The sequence below is a fragment of the Myxocyprinus asiaticus genome, chromosome 44, assembly GCF_019703515.2.
Source record: "Myxocyprinus asiaticus isolate MX2 ecotype Aquarium Trade chromosome 44, UBuf_Myxa_2, whole genome shotgun sequence".
Classification (NCBI taxonomy): Eukaryota; Metazoa; Chordata; class Actinopteri; order Cypriniformes; family Catostomidae; genus Myxocyprinus; species Myxocyprinus asiaticus.
Genome location: NC_059387.1, coordinates 2,338,173 through 2,355,103, shown reverse-complemented (window position 1 = coordinate 2,355,103; position 16,931 = coordinate 2,338,173). Strand labels below are relative to the sequence as shown.

General features: G+C 35.8%; 1 protein-coding gene across 1 annotated transcript in view; it reads left to right on the top strand.

Annotated features, from left to right (window-relative positions):
* Nucleotides 1-6,386: 6,386 nt before the first annotated feature.
* bmp6 (bone morphogenetic protein 6) overlaps nucleotides 6,387-16,931 on the top strand; it is a 92,045-nt gene continuing 81,500 nt past the window's right edge. Inside the window, exon 1 of the mRNA XM_051686853.1 lies at nucleotides 6,387-7,508. Within this exon, the coding sequence (XP_051542813.1) occupies nucleotides 7,151-7,508 (358 nt within the window). The 5' untranslated portion in view covers nucleotides 6,387-7,150. The remainder of the gene's footprint in view (nucleotides 7,509-16,931) is intronic.

Genomic DNA, 16,931 nt, shown 5'->3' with positions numbered 1-16,931 from the left:
ACCAGAGGTGGATTTCAGATGTTCAGCGATTTCTTTCTTCTCACATAATTACTGTAATTTCAATGCAAAACAATGTTTCATGTCCATTTATTTGTCTGTTTGTTTGTTTAGTAACCATGTAATAAGTGGGATAATATACGGTCAGTCGGTTGTTACTGCAAAATAATCCCCTTCAAGTGTCTTCCCCTTCGCGTCGAGGTCCTGATCGGCCGGTCGGGTTTATTTTGCGATCTGGCTGACTTCACATTATTCCTAACATAACAACTTCTAATTTTTTCTTCCTAACGTCTTATTTGATATTTTACAGAGGAAAGAAAATATTAGTTATTTCTTTAACTTCAGGAAGTTGATGAACTTCAGGCCACACTGTAAAAAATAATCCTGTAAAAAAACAGTAAACTACTGGCAGCTGTGGTTGCCAGCATTATACTGTAAAAATATGGTGTGTTACCGTTCTTGAAATTAACAGCAAGATACTGTTTTTGACAGCTACAGTATACAACTGCAATTTAGCAGCATATTGCTGTTAAATTACATTCTGTCTACTGTTGTTGAAATTAACAGCTATGTTCCCAGCATGCACTGCGGCATGAAGAAATTACTTCGATTTTTTACTATTTGCTGGTTTATTTTGACATTGTTTTTGTTGTAGTCTAAATTACTTGTATTTTAATGTTCAGCTTTTACTTTTTTACATAAAAGTATGTTTGTTAATTGTCACCATTGTTGCGTTTTGTATGCCGAGAGCTGATTTCTGTGTGTGACTTGCAGAGGCGCAAAAACCATTTATGCAAGTTATGCAATGCATAGGGGCGCACTAGAAGCTCACTAAAAGTGGTGCAATCGGCCTGCTTGACCCATCCAACATCAACCACGCCCAAAAACTAAATATGCTGATATCATTTTGCTCTAATATCCTTTAGAGTTTTTGCTTTTGTGTGTAATGCATCACTATTACCACATACAGAGCCATTCATAAGGTAGGATCAGATATTCAGTCTGACCTTAGGTTTTGTCTTCCAAGTAGCACAGCGCAACAACTTGTCTTTTACTTAAACGTAAATTGACTGGCTGGAAGAACATAATATAATAATAATGACGGTCCAAGGTGCCAGCTCAAGAGAACACTAATCACCGTAATGGTGACTTCAAACAAAACACAACTACTGATAACAAAACAACAACACTAATTAAACTAAGACTTTTATTAAGTCTGGATAAAAACTTTTGTACATTTTTTGTTTTTGTTTTGTATTTTTGTAGCCCCAGTGCATTGCCAAAGCATACATACTTATTCAAGCGCAAAGGCTTATGGGTATTTCACCATTATAACCCACAATGCAGTGCTATACTGTTATTTTACTGTGTACAGCTTGTTGTTTTTTCATAAAAAATACACTGTTCAATCCTGGCAAAATTGTACATTTAATATGTACATTGCTTCTAAGGTTGATTTTTTTTTTATTTGACTTCTCATTAGACAGACAAGTGAAGGCTGATGTGAGATGATAAAGAACAGAGGTGTTGGTCAGAAACATCATGAACACTAACCATGTGCCACAAACTAAAATTTTAATTGGGGGTTAAAATATACGTTTCAAAATGTCACTATAGCTTTCACCAAGATTATATCACCATTTTAAACGTTCATTTTCCCTTAATGCCTTGCACAGAACAGCTATTTACCATAAAACTAGTCACTTCACAGTGAGCCTGCTCTTGATCTCCCAGAATGCAACATTTTTAACAGCAAACTACTGTATTTAAGAATCACAGTAAATTGCTGTAGGAATTTGGTTATAAATTGACAGTAATTTTTTACAGTGCAGGTTTATAATAGTTTTGTGTTTTTACTTTTTATTTCTATTTTATGTTCAATTTGTCATTTCAGTTTAGTTTAGTTTTAGTTAGTTTTCACACTTTGTCTGTTAGTTTTAGTTTAGTTTTAGTTTTCTAGTTCCAGTGTAGTTCGTTTCTTTTGTTTGGTTTAGTTTTAGTATTTTTGGCTGTCAAAGCTAAAGCATTAACTGTTAAAATGTAAAATATTTAATGTCATGAAAGGAATAGTTCACCCAAAAATGAAAAGTCTCTCATCATTTACTCACCCTCATGCCATCCCAAATGCTTATGACTTTCTTTCATCCGCTGAAAACAAATGAAGATTTTTAGAATAGTATTTCAGCTCTGTAGGTCCATACAATTCAAGTGAATGGTGATCAGAACTTTGTAGCTCCAGAAATCACATAAAAGAAACATAAAAGTAATCCATAAGACTCTAGTGGTTAAATCTATATTTTCAGAAGTGATATAATAGGTCTGGGTGAGAATCAGATTAACATTTAAGTCCTTTTTTTACTCTAAATATCCACTTTCATAATCACATTCAGGTGTGAAAGTGAAACAAAACAGTGTGTTTAACATGTGACTTTCAGATGCTAGAGTGGACCTACAGAACTGAAATTTTCTTCTAAAAAAATCTTCATGTTTGTTTAACAGAAGAACGAAAGTCATTCACATCTGGGATGGCATTAGGGTGAGAAAATGATGAGAGAATTTTCATTTTTGTATGAACTAATCCTTTAAATTTCTCAGGGCAGTCTTGTGTTACCTCTATCTAGAGGCATTTTCATGTTTAATTAAGGTGGATTGTAAATGTTTCAAATGTTATAAGAAAGGGTGAAGATGGGTTTTGTGGGACTGTTAAGTTTGACCCCTATTGTATCCATATGTATTTCCTATGTATGTGTATTTCATGTATATTTTACTTTTTCTCTGTCCTACTTTATCAATACTGCCTAAAACAAATAATAAAAATAAAAAACAACAACAACTGGGATTCAGTCAAAGGTTCTTCTTCACAGTATTGAGTATTTCTTAATTTTAGCTTTTGACTAAGTTAGGAGACAGCTTTCTATAATGTCAGGTTATGTGGCATTTGGATCATAATTAAAAGTGACAAGTAAAATTTCCAAAAGTGTCCCATGTTGCCCATATATACGCAAACAACTAAAATTAATAAAGGGCATTTTATTTTATTTTAGATCATTTTGGAGTTATGAAAATGTTTTGTAGTTAAGTTTATATATATATATATATTAAGCCTTGCCCCAGACTTTCAATATAAAACTATGAAACTCCATTCTAAAAATGTTAATTATTACATTTTAAACCAACAATAATTTAAACAAAGAGTGAAATAAACAAACTATTGCAGTATGTGTGTGAAAATGATTTCTAGCATTTTCTATTTAAATATGAGGATGAGGAAATAATGGCAGATTTTTTGGGTGAACTTTTATCATGAAAAAAAAAAAAAAAAACACAATTTAGTGTCTTGCTGTTTGATATTGTGATGGAAAGTGAAAATAGATGAAATTACATATTGTACACACACTTTGGCCAATGGCTGCATGTGCTTAACTCTATCAGCTATCAATTGAAATACATTTGCAAAGGAATGTGATCCTTTTATCTCTCTCCCTGAGCCCACTTATCTTGACACTGTCTCTGTTTCCTTTCACTGCTTAAGATTCTTTCAGTCTTAAAGGAAAAGTTCACCCAAAAATTACTACTATTTACTCACCCTCATGTCATTCCAAACCTGTATGCTGTTATGAAATTCATAATGACCACATCTGTCAAGCTTCATAAAGGACAAAAAGACACCATAAAAGTAGTCTACATGACTCATGCACTATATTCCAAGTGTTCTAAAGTCATGTGATAGCTTTGTGTAAGAAACAGATAGAATTTTAAGTTGTTTCTTTGACTGTTATCCCATACAGGCTATTTTTCTAAGTATTTTTCAAGCCAAACTACGTATCAAAAAAACAACTGTTTGAAAACTTTGGAATTTTGCAAATTGTACTAAATAAATGGTGTTAGCAATGCATTTGCACTAAAAGTCGTGTGTCTCTGTGTGTATATATATGTGTGCTGTGTGTGTGTGTTTGTCTGTGTGTTGTGTGTGTGTGTTTGTCTGTGTGTTTGTGTGTGTGTGTGTGTGTGTGTGTGTGTGTGTGGGCAGGTTTATGTGGTTTATGAGGACTTTTTTTTAGGTTACAAACTGGTAATTACAAGGGTATTATGCTATAAATGTGGTTTATGTGGACATTTCTAGCGTCCCCATAATTCAAATCACTTAAACATACTAAACGATGTTTTATTGAAAATGCAAAAATGCAGAAAGTTTTTTGTGAGGGTTAGGTTTAGGGGTAGGGGTAGGGTTAGGGGATAGAATCTATAGTTTGTACAGTATAAAAATCATTATGTCTATGGAGAGTCCTCATAATGATAGCTGCACCAACATGTGTGTGTGTGTTTGATGTGTGTGTGTGTTGAGTGATGGACTATCAGTGATTGGGCTGATGAAGGGAAGGGGGTGGCTGGATTGGTTTGCGTGGTTGGTTTTTGATGCATTCTTTTCTGCCCCACTAGATAAGATTAGCATGTTACAGATAACAACACACAGCCATCTTATCCATCTGAATCTCACCAGACACAACATTGTGTGAGTGTGTTTTCTAACATCTGTCTCCATAACATAAACATAAAAAGTCCTCTGTCTTTATTCTTTCACTAGTAAATTCAGTAGAGTGTCTCATCTTGCACCTGATCCAACCACAAACTCCAGTGTGGCGTCTGTATCTCACACATCAGAGAACTCTTTTAAAATACCTGACTGAGAAAGAGTCCAGCAGATTATGATTTTACACATGATAATATTACAGGCTTCAGTGCCATGTGAAAAATATCCACATATTAGAGATAAGCTGTTTTCTCTTACCAAAAAAATAAATAAATAAATAAAATACTGTGATGAGACCATGGTACAGTAATAGCATTAGATATCTTGGTACATTGATATCATGTTATTGAACGATTATCATATTCATTTACCATGGTATTTTTTTCATGTACCTTGTAGTTATACCCAAAAATTAAAATTATTTCATTTACTCACCCTCATGCCATCCCAAATGTTTATGACTTTCTTTCTTCTGCAGAACACAAATGAAGAATTTCAGAAGAATATTTCAGCTCTGTAGGTCCAAACAGTACAAGTGAATGGTGACCAGAACTTTGAAGCTCTAAAAAGCACATAAAAGCAGCACAAAAGTAATCCATAAGACTCCAGTGTTTAAATCCATATCTTCAGAAGCAATATATTTAAGTTTTTTTTTTCTATAAATCTTCACCTTTGACCAGCCCCGACAAGTAGGAGGCGATATGCACGAAGAATGTGAGTCGACAAAAACAAAAGAAGAATGTGGAAGTGAAAGTGGAGATTGATAATAAAAAGGATTTAAATATTGACACTTATCATATCACTTCAAAAGATATGGATTAAACCACTGGATTCGTATGGATTACTTTTAAGATGACTTTATGTGCTTTTTGGAGATTAAAAGTTCTGGCCACAATTAATTTGCATGTTGCATGTTTGCATTACAGAGCTGAAATATTCTTCTAAAAATCTTCATTTGTGTTCTGCAGATGAAAGAAAGTCATACACATCTGGGATGGCATGAGGGTGAGTAAATGACTAGCCTATTCCTTAAATGTTTTACTGTATAGAATTACAATAACTGTATGTCATGATCCAGTTCCCCTTCTCTTGTCAAAGGTTTTTTTTTTATTTATTTTATTTTTTTTTCCTGCAATAATTTTCTGTGTTGTTAGGAGTCGCGCTTCGGCCGCAAATTGCTTCGTACATTGAAAACTGGTACTGGTACATTGGTAAGATGGTAAACAAAAGTCACTGCGATAATCACCTATACTACACCTCGTAGCCTGTCCAGTAGGCAACTACATAGCGAGGCAATCGACTGTGTTCCGCGACTTTTATTAAGTGAAGTAAAACTATATATTGACAGTATTAGAGACTCCCTGAACAAAAAAGCTATAAAGACTGCACATATCTAAACTGCAAGCGCGCGACAACGCTGTCTTTAAAATCAACGACGTCGTAACGCGACACAAGTGGAACGTCGCTATACTTTGGGCCGTTTTGTTTATTATAAGTGGGCGTTCACACAGGATGTGTTCTGTCTGCGCTATTTTAATTTGGTCTATGTACACATGCGTCTTAAGGACGTCGGTCTCGGTGACATTTGTTATCACGATGAGCGTTGCGTTTTTAAGACGAGGTGTCAAGTTAAACATTTGCCCAACTTTTAAACGCGTCTTGGAAAACCTTTGGTTCAGTTCCATTCAGCGCGTCAAACGGAATTCGGGTCTCGCTGATTTTTATTCATGATAAGCGTCGCGTCTTTAAGACGGCGTGTGAGGGTTGATAACAGGCTAGTTCAACTTTTAAAACGCGTCTTGAGACCCCTGAGTTTAGCTCCATTCATCAGTGTTTTTGAATGCGAGGACGCGTCTATTGTGCGATTTAGTCGCGTCGCGTCGCTGACTTCTAGCATGGACACCTGGAAGCTGGTTTTAAGCTGTAATTTACCTAAAAGAAGACACGTAGACGCGTACGTGAACACGAGAGGATGTTAAATTTGTCCAGTATAGCTCCACCTCTGAGCGCGAGCAGGGCGGGCTCGAGACGCGTCTACCTGCTTCAGCCCAGTTATTTAAAACCCTCAGAAACAGACGCGTGCTGTGAGGAAAAATAAAGAACTGAACCGAGCAGATAATAAGGACATACTCTTTCATGAAAGTGACGGGAAAAAAGAAGCTATATTACACGACAAACAGCAACAACTTTTGATGGGACACACAGAAGTTTTCAGTTGTCTTCTGCAACACGCCGAGGAATTGATGGAGATTTTGCGAATTGAAAAGCTCACTGGACGACAACTGCTTTTGTTTTGCACTGGATAATACAACCTCCCTCAAATACCTTTATATTCTCTAGGCCTGGTGCTTTAAAGAACCCAGAAGCCAAAACACTGATCTGAACCACTTATAATGTAACATCAATATTTTTTAATGTCCAAAGAACCATAAAGCAAGATCCTATTTAGTCAAAAATGGTTCTTGATGAGAGGAGGGTTCTTTGCTGAACCTAAGAACCTTGAAGAACCTTTATTTTGAAGAGACTCATGGCGTGAAGCAGAATATTTGCAGAAGAGTTAAGTGCCTTTATATTTAGAAGTTGAAACACCCTCATCACCATCACCTCAGACTGGATGTGAAGATGAAGAGCCTCTGGTTTGCTCTGGTGAGCTGTTTCTGGAGCTCCTGTCTCAGCAGTTCTGTGTTTGATGGCGCTGAGCTTCAGCCGAACTTCATGCATCAGGAGAAGCGAGAGATGCAGAAAGAGATCCTGTCTATCCTGGGACTGAACCACAGACCCAGACCGCATGTGAACAGCGGCAAATATAATTCCGCACCTCTATTCATGCTGGATCTCTATAACACGATCTCCACTGAGGAGAAAAGAGACGTGGATCAGTACAGATCCCTGATCACCACCACCAGACCCGCTGTGGCTTCACTTCAGGACACTGAGTTTCTTCATGACGCCGACATGGTCATGAGTTTTGTCAATTTGGGTAAGACACACATTTACTTTTCCTGTTACACTTTTATATTGATAGATTTGATGTCCTGAAGGTCAATTATTGGAGAGATGCAGTCTCTATCCAGGGGCGCATGCACCTACTGTATAAACTGATCAGCATCCATATTGATGCGAATTATGTTTAGGGGATACCGGGGTTGGTTGGCACACTTTTCATTCTCTGTTTGTAAGCAGTGTTTATGAAGGTTATTTTAAACTCAATATGCTAAACAATGGCAAAATCAACGTGCCAACTAGCATATCTCATAACAGGCGTCCACATCTTATATCAAACACAGCAGATATCATCACTATTAACTAAAATGAATATATTTTAAACATCTTTCTTGCTAGTATTTGAATAACATTTTTAGCATAGATGTTTAATTATTTATTCATTTATTTGACATACATAAATTGAAAAGTTGTCTTCACCTTAACAGATTTTAACATTCAGATCCCCTGACAGAATCAATCAGTGAAGGTCAAGAAAACAAGGTAAATATTTAGATGTTACACTTTTGTGAAATTAATTACAAAATTACCTGAAATTAACTCTGTGCCAACCATCCCCTGTAGCCAACCAACCCCAGTCTCACCTAATATATATTTGTTATTAAATAATAAAAAAAATAAATAAATAAAAAAAAAATGAATAATAAAAAAAAAAAAAAAAAATATATATATATATATATATATATATATATATATATATATATATATATATATATATATATATATATATATATTAAAGTAATGAAACATTAATAAATAAAAATAATATGAATATGTTTGTCATCAAATAATCTATTTATGACTCAGAGTGCTTGGTGTTTAGTGCGTCTAATATACAGTGTCCCCAAAAAAGTATTTGGACACTTAAATCACACTTAAAGATGTTGCATTAGATTAAAAAATATCAAAGCAGGTGTCATTTATAAAAAAATAAAAAATAAAAAAGATGGTAAAAGCAGTTTTGTTAGGTTTCAAATAATAAAACAAGATAAAGTGTTGGCATATTTAATATGATGAACTACACCTGTGGTATGTCCACTAAAAATCACCTTAACACCAGTTGCTAAAGTTAGTTTTTTTTTTCTGTCTTTAAAATAAATGCCACTTGCTCTGAAAATTTGCACTACTGTGTATCTTTTGCACTGACATTCATACATTTTTAAGTGTGACTTAAGTGTCCAAATACATTTTGGGGCCACTGCATTTGTCGTGCATCACATGAAAATATTTTAATACAAATTGGTCTAAAGTTAGATATGAATAAAAAATTATATTACAGAAATCATCTTAATGAACGATTCTCAAGAAACCTGCTGAGAAAATGTCCTGATCCTATTTTACTCCAAAATCAAAAGAAACATATAAGACTTATTTATATTATATTTTTCATATAGGAAATGAAGGGTATTTTTAGGGCCATTAAGTTTTTATACATTGCAACTTTATTTTCTTGATAGTTATGCACATTTTACCACCAATGGCTCTATTTTCGTGAGTGTGCAAAGCGCAGCGCTACGTGCAACGACAGTGCACTACGTCTTATCCAATTTTCATGAGAGTGCTAATTCTAAGTGCAATTTTCGTTCCAGCGCAAGTAGGAGGGTGGGAGTGTTTGTGCTAACTGTGGGTGTACGTGCGCAAACTGTGTGTGTATCATATGTTAATGAAGTGCCGCAAAGTGCAATTTGCTATTTTCCTGAGAAATAGGTCATTTCATGTCAAAAAGACATTTAAAAACCACATCTTTACTCAGCGCAAAGTTTAAACTCAGTTCCTGCATTTGCAGTTTGGAGATTCCGCCAGCAGGTGGTAATAAAGTTCATATCCAAACTCTGAAAATATAGTGGAACATCAAATTACTGTATGTCCCTGATAATCGCGTTTTATGAAACAAAACTTTATTAGATTTGTGTTAAACTATCTATAGGTCATGGCTTATTTTCCAATTATTATTATTATGTTTATATTTACAATTGTATTTATGATCTAATTTGTATTAGTATTTTTACACCTGTTGTCATAGAGTGTTTTTAAGTCACTGCAAATGGTGCTGGTCAAAGAAGTTGGAGAGGATAAAATGTTTGGATTTGGTATGATTTTTTGAACATTTTGTTATTTTGAATATATTTTCATTTAGTTTGAAGTGTAATTTGAATTTAGAAATATTTTTGGTTTAATTTTTGTCATGTTTCGTGTTTCAATAAATTAATTTATTTGTTCAAAATTAGAATCAACCGGTGAAGTGTGTGCCGATACAATCACTGTTAATATTAGCCATGATTTGTGTGTCAGAAGATGAAATTATTCATAATACTTACATTCAGTATAATTTAATGGAGCCTACATCCAACTCCCGACGAGAAACACATTTTCTAAGAATATAAAAGGAGCGTGTCCATATTTCTGTTCTTCTAATTCATTGCATACAGTCCATTTACACAAACAATTTCTTGTGAATGTGCTGTGTTTGTTTATATCGCTGGTGCCTGAGGGAATGGACTCTATAATAGGACGCAGATTGTGCAATAACCGGAGAAGAATCTCAGAATTAAATTGCACTTCATCCAGCCCATTAGTGCGTTGTGTGTGTGATTTTGCCAAACTAACTTAAGCCTAGACTTAGCGCATAATTGAATGAAATTATCAAAACTTAATGGCCATACCCATTGACTTTGCACTTATGTCTAACGGCATAGTGCTGCACTTAACGCTAGCACTTTTAAAATAGGGCCCCAATTTTCATTACCGCAATATGACAAAAAATGGTCATTATAATATTATCATTACCACAATATGAAACCGATATTTTATTTAAATTGTGAAGTATTTATACATCATAGTAGCACTTCCTTGGAACTACCTTTAATTTTTGCTGATTTTAATTGAGAAAATCAATGTACAACAGCATCTTTTTTTATTGTAATACAGTAAAAAAAAACAAAACAAATACTATGTTACGGTAATGAGAATCATCATTGAAATCATTGGCCAATAGTAAAACTAAAATATCCAGACGTTCTGTCAGTACTGAGAATTGGTAAAAAATGTCACAGTGCAAAACATCTGAATGGTTTAATGGCTTAATGGCTTAATGGTTTCATTTTCTTTATGCAAAATATGATTTTATATTTTTTATATATGTTTCATTAGAATCACTCTATTACCTAATTTAACCAATAATTTTAGGAATCTGTACTTATAATAAACAGCATGGATTAAGACTAATCATTTGTTTTAGTTTCTATTTAGTTTAGATTTTCTGGGTGGTTTCATTTACTGTATCTTGTGTGATTGTGGCATTTTAATTTTAATTTTAAGAATGAGCAAAATTACCACAGGAGTATACATCTTATCCTCAAGTGTAGTCCAGTTTCTCTGAGCACACTAGCATAAAATTACCGAATATATTTTGTACGTGTACCATGTTAATACCATGGTATTCTTTAAAACACCTTGGAGTACCATGCCAATATCATATTTCATTTAAACATCATTCAGTACTATTATAATACCATCTGATACCATCACTGCACCATGGTTACACCACAGTAGTGTTTGTAAGGTCTTGATGGATATTGGCATGCAACGTGACCCTGATCACAGCGTCAGACCGCAAGTCTGTTTATGCTCAGTGTTTCTGCGTGGTTTGCTTCAGTAAACACGCACCTCATTAATGGAGGGAGTATTTGTGTGCAGGATTCACTTGTTTATGTGAACGTCCCTCTACAGGGTCCAAAAGTTGCCTAATTAAAGTTCATTATAACAGCGCAAACTCTTCTTGCTCTAATCAGCAACTACGAGCCAATTGGTCGGTCAATGGCCCGATTTTATTTTGGGTGAGTTGTGACTGTATGTTGTTGGTTGGTTTCATTTCAAAGCTCATTTGTCACTGTCTCTCTTTTTATATATAATTCACTAAAGTGGAATACAATACCCACAGCCTTTTGAGATCCGGTAGTGGTTTTCTGAAATGTGATGAACACTCCATAATGGACACATGCCATCGATTGACATTTTGGCCACATTTTGAAAAGCTGCATCGAAGTGAGTGTCATTTTTTGTGAACTGACCACAATGTGTTACCTGAGAGACTAAAAGTGTCAGTGACTTAGTTCTGTCAAATTTATTGGACATCTGAGGACTGGACAAATGATTTTGCACTTGTATTTAATAAGGCTTTGTTCTAGTCTCTTGCCAGGGAAGTCTATCATTTTTATGGGTGACTTGTGTATGATTCAAATGGTCATCTGTCTAGCACACCTATGACTAAACTCCAAATATAAGAGGAAAGGGAAGCATGGGCATATATTGGTGTATGGAAATTCACCAGTGTTTTTAACACTCCAGAGTATCCAAAATTAGCAGTGTGTTTCTGCGTAACTGTGTGAATTATGTTATGACAGTACAATCCAATGCAAATTTTCTTTGCTGATTTTTTTATGGTGTGACCTGTGAGTTCGGTCAGGAATCAGGATTTCTCCAAAGAGTTCTCCAAAGAGGTGAGAAGAGGTTGTTTATTATTACCACAATATTTAACATATACCTCAATATTTAACATAATGCAGTTCGAGCCAGAATGCCATGAATACTTCATAGAATAGTTCATTAAAAAATGAAAATTCTGGAATCATTTTCTCACCCTCATGTTGTTCGAAACTTGTATGACTCCAATTTAGGAGAAGTTTAACAGAATATTTATGCTATTGTTTTCTATTTAATGAAAGCATTCAGTTACCAGGGGCTGTAAAACTCCAAACAGGGGGGAAAAAAACACCATAAATGCATCATAAAATTCAGACTGATCTCACTGTGAATTTGGCAACAGTAGGTCAAAAGTTAAAATCGGTCTGTGCTTACTGACATTTGAAGAACTGCCCCCAGTGGCCGAAGCTGGAAGAGTTGTTAAATATAGACCATTTCAAGACAGTTTTAAGTAATTGACGTCTTTTTGTTCCTTGAACATTTCCTACTAGTTGTGCATTCCAAATGGGATAAATCACCCTCCGAAGGGCACTTTGAAGGGAGAACAATTATGATAGTCATGCTGTAAGATCAATTAATCAATTAAGATCAATTCAAACAAACTTTCCAATAAAAATGACTTGAAAAGTGAGTTCTGAATTACCTTTTTTTTTTTTTTGGAGCCCCGCACCTGTTAGCCTTTCAAAGGATGATTACTTCTGAATAGAACGCACCCTTGTTCAAAATAACAGCGTGACTCGCGAGGTGCTTTATTCATAGTGACTTTAACACGATTACTAAGCTCCGCAAGTCATTTATTTTTTACATTTAGTCATTTAGCAGACACTTTTATCCAGAAGAAAGAGACAAGAAAAGTATTGAAATCATTAAAAAATAAATCCTTACCTTGTCCGCAGGTCGCACAGACAGACAGCTTCACTGAATGGATTTATTGATTGTAACCAGAGACTATTTAGCAGAGACGGTCACTTCTATTAAAATGAGTGAGAGAAATTGGAACGCCAAATGGTCAACGGATGTAGAAAGCAAGTCCCGCCTTACAGGTAAACGAGCCAATCACCTTTTAGATACAGACATCATCTGTCAATCAACTTGAGTACACGCATGTGTATTAGCAATACAAGCCGGGAAAAATTGTTTTTTAGCGTAATCTGAGGTAAAGAAGCACAATTTATGATACCAGTGTTGTCAGATTGTATTGCTGATTTGAAATATGTTCTTTGTCAGTAATCTACCAAACGTTTTGGGGATTTTGGTCTTTTCCCATTCAAGCAGATTTGAGCTGCACTTGTATGCCACTTGTCTACATAGAAAATAGCTGCCCGAGAGCATTTCAAAGATGTTCGCTGAGTGACCCAACATGCTAAAAAGACTTTGTAACAGGAGTGATCATTCCCACGCCTCTCTCGTGTAGGCACTCAGTATCAACAACATGTCTGGATAAGTCACTTCAGGTAATCGTTTGACATTATTTGAAAAAAATACTGTATGTTAACTCAGAGCCATATTTAAAGGATCTGTTAATGATACCAGAAGTTCTGCAGGAAAACTTGCATTCGAATTCCTTGTTATTGTTTACATGCTTGAATTGGTCTATATGGGCATGATGAGCTTCAGTTTCCAGGTTAAATGTCTACAGAGGGATGCAAAAAGCAAGTTGTAAAGCAAGTTTTTATTTTTCAATGATGTAATACATTGAAGAGGAATGCATATTTTATTAACCATATGCCCTAATCCAAACCTCAACCCTTAACCTAACTGTCAGTGGAGTAAAAATGTAATCTTAGAGGTAAAAATGCAACTTGAAAAACACACTCATCATTAATTATGTGAACACGATTACTTTCTGGTTTCAAGGGGACCAGAACCCTTGTCTCTGGCCCTGTTTACACTTGGCATTAACATGTTATAACCAAGCAGATCGGATCATCGCCTAATCAGAACACAGCACGTTTACATCAAGTAGCTTCTGTGTCCAGATAACTGATCTGAACTTTTTTCCCTGTGCAGTAGTATTCAATTATGTCATCAAATACGCCATGCTGACTAGTAACTTGGCAGAATGGGGCAGATGTCAGGGTACTGAAAAATTTGGTAGCAAAATGTCGACCTCCTGTGTCATCATGTTGTAAAAGTAGCCCATATGTCTTGTGTGCTATATTCCAAGTGTTCTGAAGACATGCAAAAGTTAAGTTATTTGCTACAAATCTTCCCATCTGCCACAGCTTTCAAATCTCATTCACACTTCTTTATTTTCAAACTTCCATCTTCACAATTGGTCACATGAAATGCAAGAATAATGGCATTCATTTTTAAATTTACATTTATTCATTTGACAGACACTTTTATCCAAAGCGACTTACAAAAGAGGAATAATACAACATAAGTGATAAAAGCTGCAATATAAAATTTCAATTGCATCAGAAAAATACTATCCAATTAGACTGCAACAAGAATAATATATATAAATATCTTCACACGCCATATTTCAATTCGAAAATTTATATTGGAATGTAGCTACTGGTATATTTTTGGTACTAATTTTAGCTTTTGTATTCCATAGGAAAAAATAAAGTCATATGGGTTTGGATAAACAGAAGAGTGAATAAAATATACCTAGGGCAGTGGTTCTAGATTAAAAAAATGTTGGACACACCCTTTGAAACAAGGAAAATGTTTGCACCCCAGTACCCCATAATCTGTAAAAAAAAAAAAAAAGAAAAAGAAAAAAAAAGTTGTTTGTTTTTATTTAAAAAAATAAAATAAATGCTTGTAAAACATTAAATACATCTTCATGTCTCTCTTTCTGATGAATAATGGAAAGATGTATTAAAAAATGCAATGAAAACTGAATGTGTTTTTTCATTTTTCACTCTTGAAAAATACTTTTCACTAAAAACATTTTCTGAACAAACTTTTTGTCACTAGGCCTACAGTAGTTATTTTCTGTATACATTCTGTTACATAAATACATACTGTAAATCATTTTAATTAGACCTATAAAAAAAAAAAAAATGATAGTGCTTGCAGGGTCATTGTTAATATATAACAGCTCAACGTTAAATTACAATTTATGTCATCACTTTGTTGTTCAAAACCATTGAGACATTGTTTAGCAGTGCAACACAAAATTGAGGGATGAGAGGATCGTAATTGTGACTGTCGAACTCCAAAAGCACAATAAAAGTTGTTCATTTCACTTGTGTGCTATATTTCAAGTCTTCTGAAGCCATACAAGTGTTAAAGGGGTAGTTCACCCCAAAATGAAAATTCAGTCATTGTTTACTCACTCCTGTGTTGTTATAACCACATATGACTTTCTTTCTTTTTCTTAACACAAAGGGAGAAATTGTGAAAATAATTTGTGCTCAGTGATGTCATACAATGGCAGTTTATGGTGACCACCTCTTCAAGATCCAAAAGCACACAAAAGTATAATTCAGAAGTCTAATAAATTATTACATGAGACTCATGATTGTTATGAAAGCATCCGATAAGGTTTGGTGAGAAACAAACCGAATTCGAATGTGTTATTTAGTGAAACTGTTGATGCACAAGAGCAGCCCCTGTTTGCGAAATGGGGTGTGTGGCAGGGTAAGCAAGAGACAGACACAGTGGGTGTGGCGTCAAGCCTCGGAGAGGCATTTATTGGAAACAATAATAAACGTAAACATATCCAAAAGGGGTAATAAAGTGTCCAAGGGGGAATAGCGTTCATAATAAAGAGGGAATCTGGCATCCTCGCGGTGAACGAGGCTCCGTGAAAGTAGTGTCCATAGGAAAGCCCAGGCATGGGCTGGGTCAGTCGGCCGCTCATGCTCCCCTCCAAAGTACACGGCATGTGGGGCGGTGGCGTCACTGGCGGCCTGTCTTCCCAGGTCCATGGCAGGTGTGAGGGGAAGGCGGCCCGGCATCTAGCCCGTCGGCGGCAACGTGAGCTGTTCACTCCTGGCGACTCATTACGCCGTCCGGGGGTCCAGCAGTGCGTCCACTCGTCCGATCCCTCCCAGCTCTGGTCCTGGGTGTGCAAGGTTGCCAGTGTGTGCACACATGGAGATTTGAAGCCGGCTCCCCGAGAAGAGGTGTGCACTGCGTTTTAAAGACAGCGGTGATGAAGCATTATTCACATCAGGTGTGCTTCATTCACCGCTGACCAAACGAGGCTTATTAATTATGCACCTCTTCTCGCTCTCCCACCCAACTCCCGTCATGAGCCTGGCTGAAGGGCGGCACTAAGAGGCAGGGCGACGATGATGAGCCAGAGGGGCGGATCATTCTGCCACAGGTGTTTAAGCGAAAACTCATTTTGTTTGTCTAAAAACAGGTCAGCGACAGCGTAACTAACAACAGAAGACAACACAACTGCACATAAACCAGAGAACTAAACTTACAAAACATGTCTGAAGAGTTTGTAGTCGAAAAATAGATGCATTTCTATGCCCAGCCTCATTTGTTTAAAACAGAGTACTCGATCAAACCGAGAGATAAAGGAGACTTAGCGTGGTCACAAAAATAGAGCCCAAAATCTTCCTCTTTCCCCCTTTAATTTTGGCGCGCATGCAAGAATGTCTTTGTTTACATAAGCACAGCATGGTGAGCACACCTGACACCACATAAGAATTGCACATTGATTCTTGTGTGTATTGTCATCGCGGTAAATCTTAATGTGTGAAATTGAATGAGATTTGAGAATGGTGTTCCTCGCCCCCCTTTCAATATCTTATACTTTGAGAACCAATGACCTAGGGTTTCCTCAAAATAGAGTCTGAATTGAAGCCTTCAAATGCTCATAATAATCATACAAGCATGCTACATGCAGTTAACTGAATTCAGAGTTTCTCGAGAAGAGTTCGGAATATCCAACATTATTCTCTGTCAATCCCAATTGTTCCTGACAAGTCTTGCTGTGTTTACAGAA